The 12,490-nt window shown below is 40.1% G+C and overlaps 1 protein-coding gene across 8 annotated transcripts in view; it reads right to left on the reverse strand.

The window, feature by feature from the left end:
- EBF1 (EBF transcription factor 1) overlaps positions 1–12,490 on the reverse strand; it is a 269,155-nt gene that overhangs the window by 84,008 nt on the left and 172,657 nt on the right. For 4 of the 8 annotated variants that reach the window (XM_038150157.1, XM_038150152.1, XM_038150156.1 and 1 more), the window contains exon 8: positions 6,857–6,974. In XM_038150157.1, the coding sequence (XP_038006085.1) occupies positions 6,857–6,974 (118 nt within the window). Of the gene's footprint in view, positions 1–6,832; positions 6,975–12,490 lie in introns of all 8 variants that reach the window. The other 4 variants (XM_038150154.1, XM_038150150.1, XM_038150153.1 and 1 more) reach the window with 1 other exon arrangement.

Here is a 12,490-nt window from a genome sequence, read left to right on the forward strand (position 1 = left end):
AGTCCAAGCTTTTGAGTATCTCTCCATAATGGATGATTTATGACCCAGACAAATAGAAACAAAAGATTTTCTGCTTTTTGTTTGGCGTGACTGGCTGTGAGAAGGGCAGCTCCACCTACCCACCCACCCAGTTCTTGTGCAATTCTCAGTAATATCCAAGGAGGAATAAGGGATCTGGGCCTGCAAACAGCGACTCTGTTCTGGTGAAGATTAAAAATAAAAGACATCAGCAAAATTCAGAGGGGCACAATTTAGTTAACTCACTTTTGGTTGCCTAAATTGGAGCCGTACAAATCCTTGCTCTGCCATGTTTTGCTGATCTGATGGATCCCAACATTTCACTCCTGAAAAGACCATTTTGATCATCCAGCCTGACATCCTGCATAGCACCCATCAGAGAACCTCATCCTCAACCATGTGAGGAGTTACTCAAACCTTCACCTCTCCCTGACCTGCCATACATTTTTTGGGAAAAAACCAGGTCCTTACTCAACATTTACAACAGAGAACTTGCCACACTACTGGAAGCTTACTTCACTGCCTCCCAGAGTTAAAATCTTATTAAGATCATCATGCCAATTCTCTCAAGTAAAGCATCTTAACTCTCTGGCCATGTTTTGTCTCTTCAGAGGGACAGATGCTCCCACTCCACCCAAGTTCACATTCTGAACTAATCCAGCCCTGGTGTTTTCATTGAATTACAAATTCCATCTGATTATGAGAAAAAAAACTTTGTTTTGAGGGTAAGAGAGCACCGGACCAGGCTGCTCAGAGAGGTTGTGGAGTCTCCTTCCCTGGATATGTTCAAAACCTGACTGGATGGGATCATGTGCAACCTGCTCCAGGCAAATCTGTTTTAGCAGGGGGTTGGATTGGATTATCTCCCTTCCAGCCCCAACCATTCCCTCATTTTGTGGAACAGAATAAGTCCACAGGGCAGCGAAAAGGTTAATATTATACACTCAGTGAGGTCAAACTCCAAGAACACATAACAAGCCATTATGTTAAAAATTGCCTGAATTTATGAGTCACTGCATTTATGAAGGAACCGATATGAAAAAGACAACTTGGCAAAAATAAAGAAAATTATTTCCAGCTTGAAGTTTTGCAATCCTTCAGTATATCAAGGCTCACTTGCTGTTATTACTATCCATGTTGTGCAATGCTCTGAAAGTCACATTTTTTTCCCCTGTGTATGCATAGAGATGTCCAACAACCCAAGGTATTCTTCCCTCATAGAAAATAAATTAGAAAGCAGACATAACTCAGAATAACATACAAGATCCCCTCAAGTAGAGTGGTAGAATCCTAATATTTTTTTTCAATATTTCCCTTCTAAATAATAAATCAAGCCCACTGCATTTCTCTATATGGAATGATATGATGCAGAAAAAGCATGTGTGTTTATATTTTTCATATAATCACAAAAACATTCTTAAGCTCAGCACTAAACTATAACAGGTGCTTCCACCCATGGATGAAGCAAGTCAAACTTTAATGTTTCTTTGTTTAAACCTGGCCAGTTTTTTAATGCAGTAGTCCCTAACTTTAATGAACAATATGAACCTACACCAACTAAGGGTAAAATGTATCAAGTTTTGAAGATTAACCCGTCTCAAGTTGTTAAAATTTTTGCTTCAGTCAGTATTCTGTCTTGGAGTGACAATTTCATCAACTAGCACAGAGATAGGCACCACCATGGAATTGAGGGATAAAATGGTTAAAATGGAGCTGATCAGGTCATCCTCTTCACAACTCTATACACTGCCCAATATTTAGTGGTTAGAGTTGTGCCAGGGCCACTTAGGGCACAAGAAGAAGGTCAATAGGTCAGATTTCTGAGCATCTTTCAGGAATCACCCACCACGTGCAACTGAATTCATGGTATTCAGTATCTGTCCCCAACAATTCTGTTACAGGCAGACTAGAAATGAGACCTAAGGGCAGTCACTCTCAAAGCTTTATTTTAAATATTATCCTCTCAAAGTAGTTTATAAGGTGAGGGAAGTTTTTCCTTTTTTTAATAATCCAAACAGAAAATACCTGATTCACTAAGGCACAGCCTAGCAATCATTTTTGCTTTCAAATCTGAGGACTCGGTGGAAAATCTCTGATTGTGCAGTAACTGTGAGCTCTTAAATGGCCCAGGATGAGCAGGATTGGCAAGAAAAACTCTTTAAATGCCCCACTGCTGACAAGAGGATCTACCTGTCATGTGCAGCTGAGGCACAGCCACTACTGCTTTTTATTTCTTGCAGGAGGTTTTGCACCTGCAGACAAACGGTTGGAGTCACTCATTGCTGTCATGAGCTAAAACAACATTGTAAAAGCTTGGCTGTCTTAGGTACCACAATAGAGTGATCAAATAACCCAGCCTTGCACTATCCTTCCCAGTTTAAGGCAACCAGTAGTAATGGTTTTGCTACATAATGACTTATTTTAGATATAAACACGCAGAGATTTATGCATATTTCATATTAAAATAACAGCAGGACGTTGCTTTGGAAATTGTGGTTATCTCCACTTCCACCTGCAAACTCTGATATCACATCCAATAATTTGTGTCTCTTTCTACCCTGCATCTTTCATCTGCTGCTGCTGGTGAGCTGACTCAGAACCAAATCGTCAGCAAACCTCACCATTCCCCTAATTCTTCAGAGCTCTCCCATGGAGGAGGAGGGAAAAGAAAAAAGAAATAAAACTGTCCCTTTAAAAACCCAAGCATTTAAGCTGCTTGTCAGTCGTCTTCCTGACAAGGCCACTTGAATGTATTCAGGAATATTTGCATAAATGCTCACAGTGAGTTCACCCTGGCAGCTAGTGCTAATGGTACATAAAGTAATTTAGTCACTTCTCTTAGGCATCCTGTCAGGGTGATAAGCACCCCCTCTTTGCCTTGTTGCATATTAGATCATTAGATAATAAAGTGTTAGAGCATGCAAACTGACAGGGTCTCAGGGACTATCATTTTTCGAGGGTCTTGCATTCTGCCAGGGAGGAAAAATAATAGAGAAACTGATGCTGCAATTGGCTTTACATTCTTGTAAAGACATTCAAAAGATTTGGGGAGAAAAAAGAATTTTTACTTTGAAATTATGAGAGTTTTAACTGGAAACTCTGCAGTGGATTTATTGCTGGTAAACTTGAAAAGAGTTGTTGCAAGCCCTGCCAGAACTCTCCCCTTCCATAAGTTCATCACTTAAATTTCATTGGGAAGATTTTGCTTTTAAAATTGACACCCTGGGATGAGCTACAAGCTGAAATATATCCTACTGTTGGGGCCTTTTGGCTCTTGACTATACATCTTGCTATATATATAATTTGGAAAGGTCAACCACACCGGCTTTCTGGTTTACCATAAATATAAAACCAGTGAGGATCCAACTATTTGTGAATGAAAAAGTGATAATTATTGAAAACCACAGATTACTGTGGCTTACCCTATTTATACCACACAGAGATGGATGAAATAATAATTGGCCTCTGCCAGCTATTACTTTTAAAAGATAGATATATTTATTTGAAAGATTAGCTGCTTAACCCACTGGCTTCAAGAGGGCAGCGTGTGGACACAAAACCAGGACCTGGGGTCCTGGTTATATTCAGAGAAAGAAGCTAGAAAAAAAAACCCTTCACTTTACTGAGTGAAAAGTCTGACAAGCAAGATATAAATAAAGATGTGTTGGATGTCCCAAAAATAATCCAGACTACCTGCTAATGAGATGGTGAAAGCCAAATGTGGAGACACCAGGCTCCTGAGTGGCTCGGGAGGTGCAGCTTTCTTTCCAGCTTTTTGGCCCCCAAAGTGTCTTTTAGGTGTCACATAAACTGTAACTCCGTGTTTCAGAGCAGCAAACACAAGATTGTAAGGAAAAATAAAATAAGCTGGATATTGTCTAGTTAAACTCAACAACCAGCACACCTTTCTACACCCTGTCTCCCCTTTCCCCAGTCCTCACAGTCAGGCATTCATCTCTATTGCCATCAGGTATTTGTGTTAAGAAGTTAAACGTCTGGAAAAGTCCACAGGAATACATTTGGTCAAGGGTATATTATAGTCAGATCCCAGATTTTACAAACCTGTGATGAGCAGTTGCTCACCAGAGCAATGAACCAGAGACAAACCACGACTACGTTCCCTTCCCATCTCCCTGCCCATGGATACAGCTCAGGTCAATCTGTCCTTCCCTGAGGGAGGCAGGAAAGCTGGGGAGAGGAGAAGCAAACTGCCTCTGATACCATCCAAAATTAAAAACTGGAGAAAAATAATACATTTTGTGACTCAAAGTGAAAGCAAAAAATTATTTTAGTGGAGGAAACTCATCTGTTCCAATGGGTCTTGTCCAAAATTCAATAGCATTAAACCTTTTTCTTTCTTTTTATTTATTTAGTTAAGTGTTTTAGACACCTAATAACATCATAACAACAGTTACTGGATTTTTGAATTTTTTTTTTTCCTTTTTCTTGGACTCACATGTTCAGAGAATTCCTGGAGAGCTGGACTGAAGGATTTAGGTTAACCAGAAAGGCTCCACCAAGCCTTTGGGAAGAGAACAATTTTGTAGTGTGAAGGTTGCTATTCAAAAGTAAGAATTTACTAGCAGTTGCTTTATGAGGTTGCTTGAGAAGTGCCTGAGAAAGCAGATTAGAAAAATCACCTTTCCCACAAAATGTACACATGGAGATATTTTGCAGATGTTGACTTTTAATATCAGCACAGTAACTCAGGTGTGCGCAGCTACGTAAGCACAGAATTATCTTTTTTTTTGTTGCTTTTTGCCAACAGAATCCCTCAGGTTGTAGGAGTGGGAACGGCAGCTGTGGTAAAATGAGATACCACCGTGCATGAGAATAAGGGCATTTATGTAAGAGAAATTAAGTACTGCCTCAACCAAAAGCATGCACTGAGAAGACTGCAATGGGAAAAAAAAGAAAAAAAAAATACGACAACTACTTCAGTAGGAACATAAGAAAAAAAAGGAGTGTTTTTCTAAGACCAGACTAAATGGAAAGATTACAAAGTTGAACAGAAAGAAGTTTCCCTTTGTAATGCCTTCTGCTAATTAATAAAGACAGAGTTCATACATTCCTTATAAATTTCAGTAAAAATTATGACAGTGGTTTGTTTATTAAATTAGGTTGTTGGCAGGATGAAAAAAAAATTCTATAACATGAATTATGGCTGAAAATGGCTCGTAGCCTACATAAAAAGTTAGAGCTAAATAAATACAGATGTAAGTTATGTTTATATAATGAGAAACGCTGCTGAGCTAAGAATTTTAGGTTAGTAAGTGTGAACTACAGACCCGATTCTGCAAACACTTATCAATACCCTCAGCTTCTCTGACACAAGAAGCCTCATTGATCCCAACAGGACCATATGTGAGCATAATCTTAAATATATGCATAAGTGCTTGCAGGACTGATGCCTGAAAGCATAAACAGAATAGAAAAGTATTTCCACAGGAATCCACTGAGCAGTAGAAGCCCACACATTTTCCCATTTCTCAGCATTAATAATTTCTTTTAACGTATCTAGTTAACATTTCTCTGAGTGGCATTTGCTTTCCCAGAGAAAATTTTATCTAGTTTCTTCAAACTCTTTGGAAAAATCTATTTAATTATTCATCAGATCCTTGGCAAATATTTGTGAAACAAACCAGCATAAAGGACTGGTGCCTTCTACACTCAGCTATTTCAATGGGAGCTGAGGATACACATCTCTTAGAGGGAGCAAGCACCTATTGAATTTAGGATTACAAACAGCTTTGAAGACAAAGAGCTATTCTACCAAGCTGGAACAGGGAGAGGGGAGTGAAATGCCCTCTGTTTTTGTTTTATTTTTCAGCAGTAGTCATCAACTTTGAGGACAAAGAGCAAAACAAAACATTAATCAAATCCAGATTTTTCAAAGTACATTTGCACTCAACAACTCCCATTTTAAGCACCTACAGTCACCAGCAGATGTTCCCTTCCAGGACCAGCTGACCTTACAGAAGAGATTACTGTCCCCAGGCTGCTTCCAGCCACGTGCCCCCATCCCACCCTTGCTGGAGTTTACTGTGCTTCCAGAAAAGCCAAACTGTCTTGTGCCATTTCTCCTTCAATCATTTCAGCAACAAGCCAGATTGGCAAAGAGTGATTATTTAAATGGTGTAATTCAAATCAACTTCATTGGCCTGGAGGAGACCAGGGAGCAAGCACACAACCATCCTAGCTGGCATGTCCATGGTGAAGAATAGCCTGGAGCGGGGAGGGGAGACAAACAGCTGTGGGAAAAGCAACGTCCTCAGCTGGCACAGCTGGAGCCAGAAAAGAACATTCATCCATGGCTTAAGTAAGCAGATGGATTTCCAAAAGGGCTCTGCTTTCATTTAGGGCAATTCAAAGGAACAGAAGAATCTCCTAGAGAGCTCAGCACCCTATAGATAGAAGAAATGCAATCCAAAATTTGGGTGCTGAGCACTTCAAAAAATATGCAACATCCTTTAGATGCACAGTCAAAAATCAGGGCAGTCTGGGAAAAAATCAGACTCAAATTTTGGGTGCTGAATAAATGAAACCAACATTTTAAAAAAAATCACCCCACTTCACTGACACACCGGACAACCTCTGCACCCATGTTTGCTTACTTGTTTGTCATTTCACTGCATTTAGAGCTGACCTACTTGAAAAATTCCCCCTTTGGTCTGGAGGCCAGTCCCTTTCAAATGTCTGGCCCCAGAGATAATAAATGCTTACAGGACAATTTTGAAAGCAGCAGCCAGAGACACAAACCAAATAAATCCACATTTAAAGTAGCAATGCCAACCAATGAAAATGATTTGCCTACCATGTTCCAGATAAGAAGGCGTACCTTCCGAGGGATCGAGTCTTCGAGCTCTCCGCCCGTGCTTGGAATTGTTGTGCACAAACATATTGTCTGACACTGCCAGCACATGGCCATCAACATTGACTGTTGTAGACACCACGACCTGCAAGCACAAGAGCAAGATGGAGGAAAATTTGGATAAATCCGTGTGTTTTTTAGAAAGCGTGGAGTGTAATAAACTCAGTTAAATAAATAACAGCTGGGAGCTGTAGAAAATTGCAAAGCTATTTCACATAATAACTGGTGCTTATGCTGTACAAATCTAACAAGAGGCGCTATTGATGAGTGGGTCTTTGGCATCGAAAGCTTTTGATGCAGTTTTAAGTCAAATTGCAGAGTTTGTAGCTGTGTGGCAGACAGCACACTGTTAACCATCATTTTAACAAGAGGATCTTTATTAAGTATTTTTTCCCCTATATACAAGGGCAGCTGTGTTTCACCCTAAATTATCCTTCAGTTTCCACGCTGAAGTGGATAGAGATGTTGACATTGCAAATGAGAATCGATTCAGAATAAAAGAAAACAAAAGTGTATTTTGTGAAGTTGTAACAAGAATTGTTGCCTGCCTTGCCCCCACCCTTCTCTGCTGCTCTCCCCTCAGCACAGTCACTGCAGGTTGTTGGACTTTCCCAAATTTCTCCCGAGCTCTGTCTTAAGGAGTACATATAGGCATGTTTGTGTACACACACACACGCTTGACAGTGGGGTCTTGATCCGGAGAACACAACCCTATTCATCCAGTGTTAGAATTATTTGTATTTCTCAACTTATCTCAATGTCAACATCTGGGATTTGATTTGAGGCGAGGTGAGGGAGACACAGCAGGACTGCACTGGAGGAAGGATCAGACACTTCTGCTCCCCAGAGCTGCCCAGGGCAGGACAGGAGCCAACCCAGCAGGGGCAAACAGGTAAATGATGGGTCCAGAGTAAAAGACCCAGCTGCTCCAAGGTGTCCAGAGGGACTGCTCAGTGCTAAGGCTCCAAAAGGAAATCCCTGTCCAGGCAGAGGGCACGTGAGCCATAAAATGTCATGGAGAAACATGTCCTTTGCAGAGCTGTGAGCTCATCACACCACATCTCCTCCTACCCCATTCAGACCAAGCAGTCTCACAGCCTCCCTAGCTTTCCTTCAGCCCCCCCCTCCACAGCCTTTTCCCAGCAAAAGTAAGGCATTCCCAGGGTTTTACCCCAGCCAAAGATTTGGCCTTCAGCTGGCTGCTGGTTTGCCAGGAGCACACGTCGCCTTCGAGAACTTTGACTAAAACAATAAGAAGAAATGACCTACACTTCTCCTTACATTAAAGAGGGAAAGGGATTAAAGACTGAAACCCACAGAGATATGTTTATTCATGCGACCTCTTACAACCAAATATAATAATTGTCTGTTAATTGCAGTTTCAGCTCCCACCTCATGCTTCGACATGTGAAACAGCAATCAGCAGCTCCTGTTTAATCCACCTATTATGTTGACTAATTAACTTTGCTCGACAGTTTATTTCTTCCTCCATTATCAGCCCCTGTCAGCCGCAAGCACAGTGCCGCAAAGGGGGACCTCAGCCCTTTTGATTGATCACCGATAGATTGACATGCAGATTAATTTAATTAGAATCACCTCACTTGAGAAATGAAAGACAATGGCAAGGGGGCTAATAGATCTGCTCTTATAATGAGGCAAGCCTCCAGAGCCACGGCAGAGGATTTCTGATTTATTTTGCTGAATTCCCCAGTCGCTCCGAAAGGCTCTCACTTTAATTGTTCTTGGTTTTGAGAGGCTTTAGCCTCTGAAGAGGTGAAATGCTTTACAAGGATTGGCAAACATTGCTTCAACTCTCTCAGGAAGCTGCTGCCTCTCAAAGTTGGTCAAATGGGGACACTTAAAGGATCGCTTACAACTATTCAATTTCATCACTTGAATTGGAGCTAAAAAAAATAATAGAGTGAAAGGAAAAAATTTCTACCTATTTCTAGCCCCCAATTAAAATATTCGAAAAGTAAGCAAAGCCACTAAACTGCCCAGAGCAGATCCTGAAGTCTTTCTCTGGAAAAAGAGGAATACAAAAGAGAGTATTTTACATTTAAAAGATCCTAACCCCATCCCTCAGAATGGCATTCCAAGCAATAGGCTTTTGTGCGTGTTTTAAGTGAAAGATATTAAAATACAGAATAAATGATTCAAGAGCTCCTACAGATGGAAATTTGGGAAAAAGAAAGCACCAAACACTACAGATAAGTTTTTCTGAAATCAAACTAAGGAGAGAAAAAAACCCAAGCCCTATATATAAAATTCCAAAAGGGATTTCAAAAGTAATTTATCCATTGAATTCCTGAGGGGTAGAATAAAGTTTATGATATTTTCAATAAAATATGATCTTATAGTAAGTGGCTCGGGGTTTGCAATCTTATTTGTGCACTTGCAACCATTGTAAATTCTTTGCAAGTGGGATTTTGAGCCAAATCCTTGGCATTGCCTGTCACAGCTCCATGATTTATGCCAGTGCCTTATCTTCTTCCAGGGGTCTGATTAGATGCGTATGAAAATTAACAAAAGTACAATTAATAACAATGGCTGCAAGATAAAATATTTTCCCCAATTCCAAAACTCTCTGTACACACAGACTTCACACTGAAGCTGATCAATTCTGGGCTGAAACCAAAACTTATAACCTTTTTAGAAATAGGATTCCAGAAAAATAATGAGTCAAGAGTAGTAACAGTAAGGTAATTCTCAATGCTGTGAAAATCCTGTATCTAAGTAGCTGTTGCTATACATGCAACTTTCTAGGTAAGAACTTAAGGAAAAAATCCTGTTGAGGTTTTATGTGAGTAAAGCTACATTTAATTTCCCCCTCCTCAGGTTTTAAAAACTGTTGATGCGACATATTTTGAATTACTTAGCAATATCTTCCTACCTCCCTCCTGAACAGTTTGATTTACTATGAAAAGACCACATTGGTGTGGTTCTTTGGTGTCGTTAGCAGCAGAAACTATAAATGGAATCCCCAAGTGAAACTGTTTCCAGTCTCAGGAAATGCAGGAAAAAAAAACCCTCTTATGTGTCTGTTTGGAAAAAAAAAGAAGATTATTCATAGCACACCTGTAAGAAGCAACAGGCTCTTGCTGCTCAATTCTTTAAATGAAAATTCTCATTAATAGAGGAACACTGAATGCGCACTGCACCAAGGAAATATTAATGCCTCTAATTATTAATAGTGAAAAAATGCACCTCGAATGTTGTGTGCCACAGTTACCTACTTGGATTGCTGCAGAGCACTTACATATTTACAAGTTCTACTCATATTTTTTAATCTAAAAAAATACTACACTCTCCTCATTTTGATTTTGAAATGACTGGGATATGTTCAAGTTAAAGCACATGCTAAAACTAATTTGTGGAGAAATCATAAAATTAGGGGGAGGGGAGAGCCAGAGTACATGTGGAATGGGCACCAAGGCATCCTAAAACACAGACTGTAGCAAGAGGGAAAGGCACACTACAGTTTAATAAATGATTAATGAGGTGCTGACACATTAATGTAAGCACAGGGACAACCAGGTCTGCCAAATCTCAAACCTTTCCAAATTTTGTCAACAAAACACAGTTTTAATTTGAGACAGGCAAACACGGAAAATGATTTTGAGCTTTAGCTTTAGCCCTTCACAGATTTTGAATTTAAATCCTGTATCAACACCAGGGGAGACGGAGGTATGAAAGAAACACATGGGTTTACAACTTTCTTCAATGAAATTGGCACTATTGAATGCAGTAACGTATCCCAGCTCTGTGGATTATTCTGCCTGCCATTAAATAGTTCAGTTTGTGAATACTTTGGAGCTTAGATTTTTTTTTTCTTTAAATATTCAGAGACCAGGAGCACTCGGCCTGTTTATTTGGTATAGTACCTCACCTAATATATCAAAATTAAGTATTGCACAACTCCTGATTTTTAACCACAGCCCATTAAGCTTTGCTCACTGATTAAGACATAGCACTTTCCTTGTGCTTTCAATTTTCTCCACTGTATGGTGAGGGATCTGATATTTTTGCAACACCCCCAATACCCAGTGGCAAAGGCAGAGAAAATCTAGCTAGGATGATTTCCAGGTTTGAAGTGTGTCCTAAGTGTTAAATATGTAACTCCAGTGCTTGCCACTCTTCTGAAAGCTATAAATGGCTCGAGCACATCTTTATTTTCATCACCACTTGGTGACCTCTTCCTACAATGTGTTGACTTCTTTATTCTAGTAACTAAAATCACTCTCCATTTAACAAGACACTTCAAAAGGTGCCTAACTAAGAGCACATAAGTACAATACATTCAGTAATTTTGCTCACGTGCTCAAGGACAGGCCAGGCACTTAATTACCTTGTTGAATTGGGCCACAGCTCTCACTGCTATTTTTCAGTCTCTTTTTTTTTTTTTTTTTTGCCTTTCCCTTCTCTGGGGATGGAGCCTTGCATGTCCAAATTCCATTATCTGGGATTCATGAAGCATCATCTCTGTCTCTTATGCAAATTTGCAATAAGACACAAGTGGCTTCAATTCAAACATGAGTGGCAGCATCCCATGGAGGCAAACGAGCAGCCTCTGCTGCAGGAGAGGCTGTGGTAACAGAATCAAACAGCATGGCAATCTCTAAGTGACTTTCAAGGTTTTCATAATAAGTGAATGTTTGGGGTTTTATTCAGTGACACAGCCTGAAAAGTTTCCTCTAAATTAAAACTTGACATGTGTCAGTTTACAAGCAGTTGTGCTAAAACAAGAACAACAAGACAGCTAGGGCACCTGGGTTTCATTAATTACAATAACATACAAAACTGTTTAGGTTCTATGAATGGGTTTTTAGTTCTGAAAAATCAAATCTAGGCAGAGTTCATTCACGACACCATCTACTCAGTAGCAGTATTATTATTACCACCAACTGGGGCACTACAGCCCATCCCACCAAGGATGATGACTTATTGTGATGAAGAATTCACAACCAGACTGAGCATCTGCTCCGGAGGGTTTCTGGAATAAAAAGGCAAGGTTGGGCAAAGGTGATAATACACAACAGCACCAAATGTTTTGTGCAATTGGGCTGATGAAACATGGAGATGAAATTATTTTCTCAAGTCAAGCAGGAGTGTGAAGCACAGCTGAAGTACTGTGCAGTACTTGACTTCTCCTCCCTGACTGTCTCCTTGTGCTAATAGAGACACAACAAACACAGCCAGGCCAGCACTGCTCCACACACACACTCTGCTGGCACTCCACACCACTCCACTTGTCACATGCCTGGACATCTCAGACATGCAGAGAAATTTATTTCCTTCCAGGCCCTCAACAGCTTTTATGTTAGACTTTTCACATTCCTAAATTTGCAAGCAAAGTTCAGGATAAAACTTTCTAATTAATTTCTGATTGTGAGCCTGAACTGATACACACTTTGCCTCCTCTCTCTACTTTCTTAACATGTTTAGTATCAGATGATAATCAGACAATTCCATGCTACAGGGGGAAAAAAACCAAACCAACCCTAAAATCTACTAAGAAAGGAAATTCTTCACAGGACTGGTCCTTACATAGTGCAGGACTCACATCCTTGGCCTTCCACTGAGTCCCACATCAAAACCACA

This window comes from Motacilla alba, chromosome 13, assembly GCF_015832195.1.
Source record: "Motacilla alba alba isolate MOTALB_02 chromosome 13, Motacilla_alba_V1.0_pri, whole genome shotgun sequence".
Classification (NCBI taxonomy): Eukaryota; Metazoa; Chordata; class Aves; order Passeriformes; family Motacillidae; genus Motacilla; species Motacilla alba.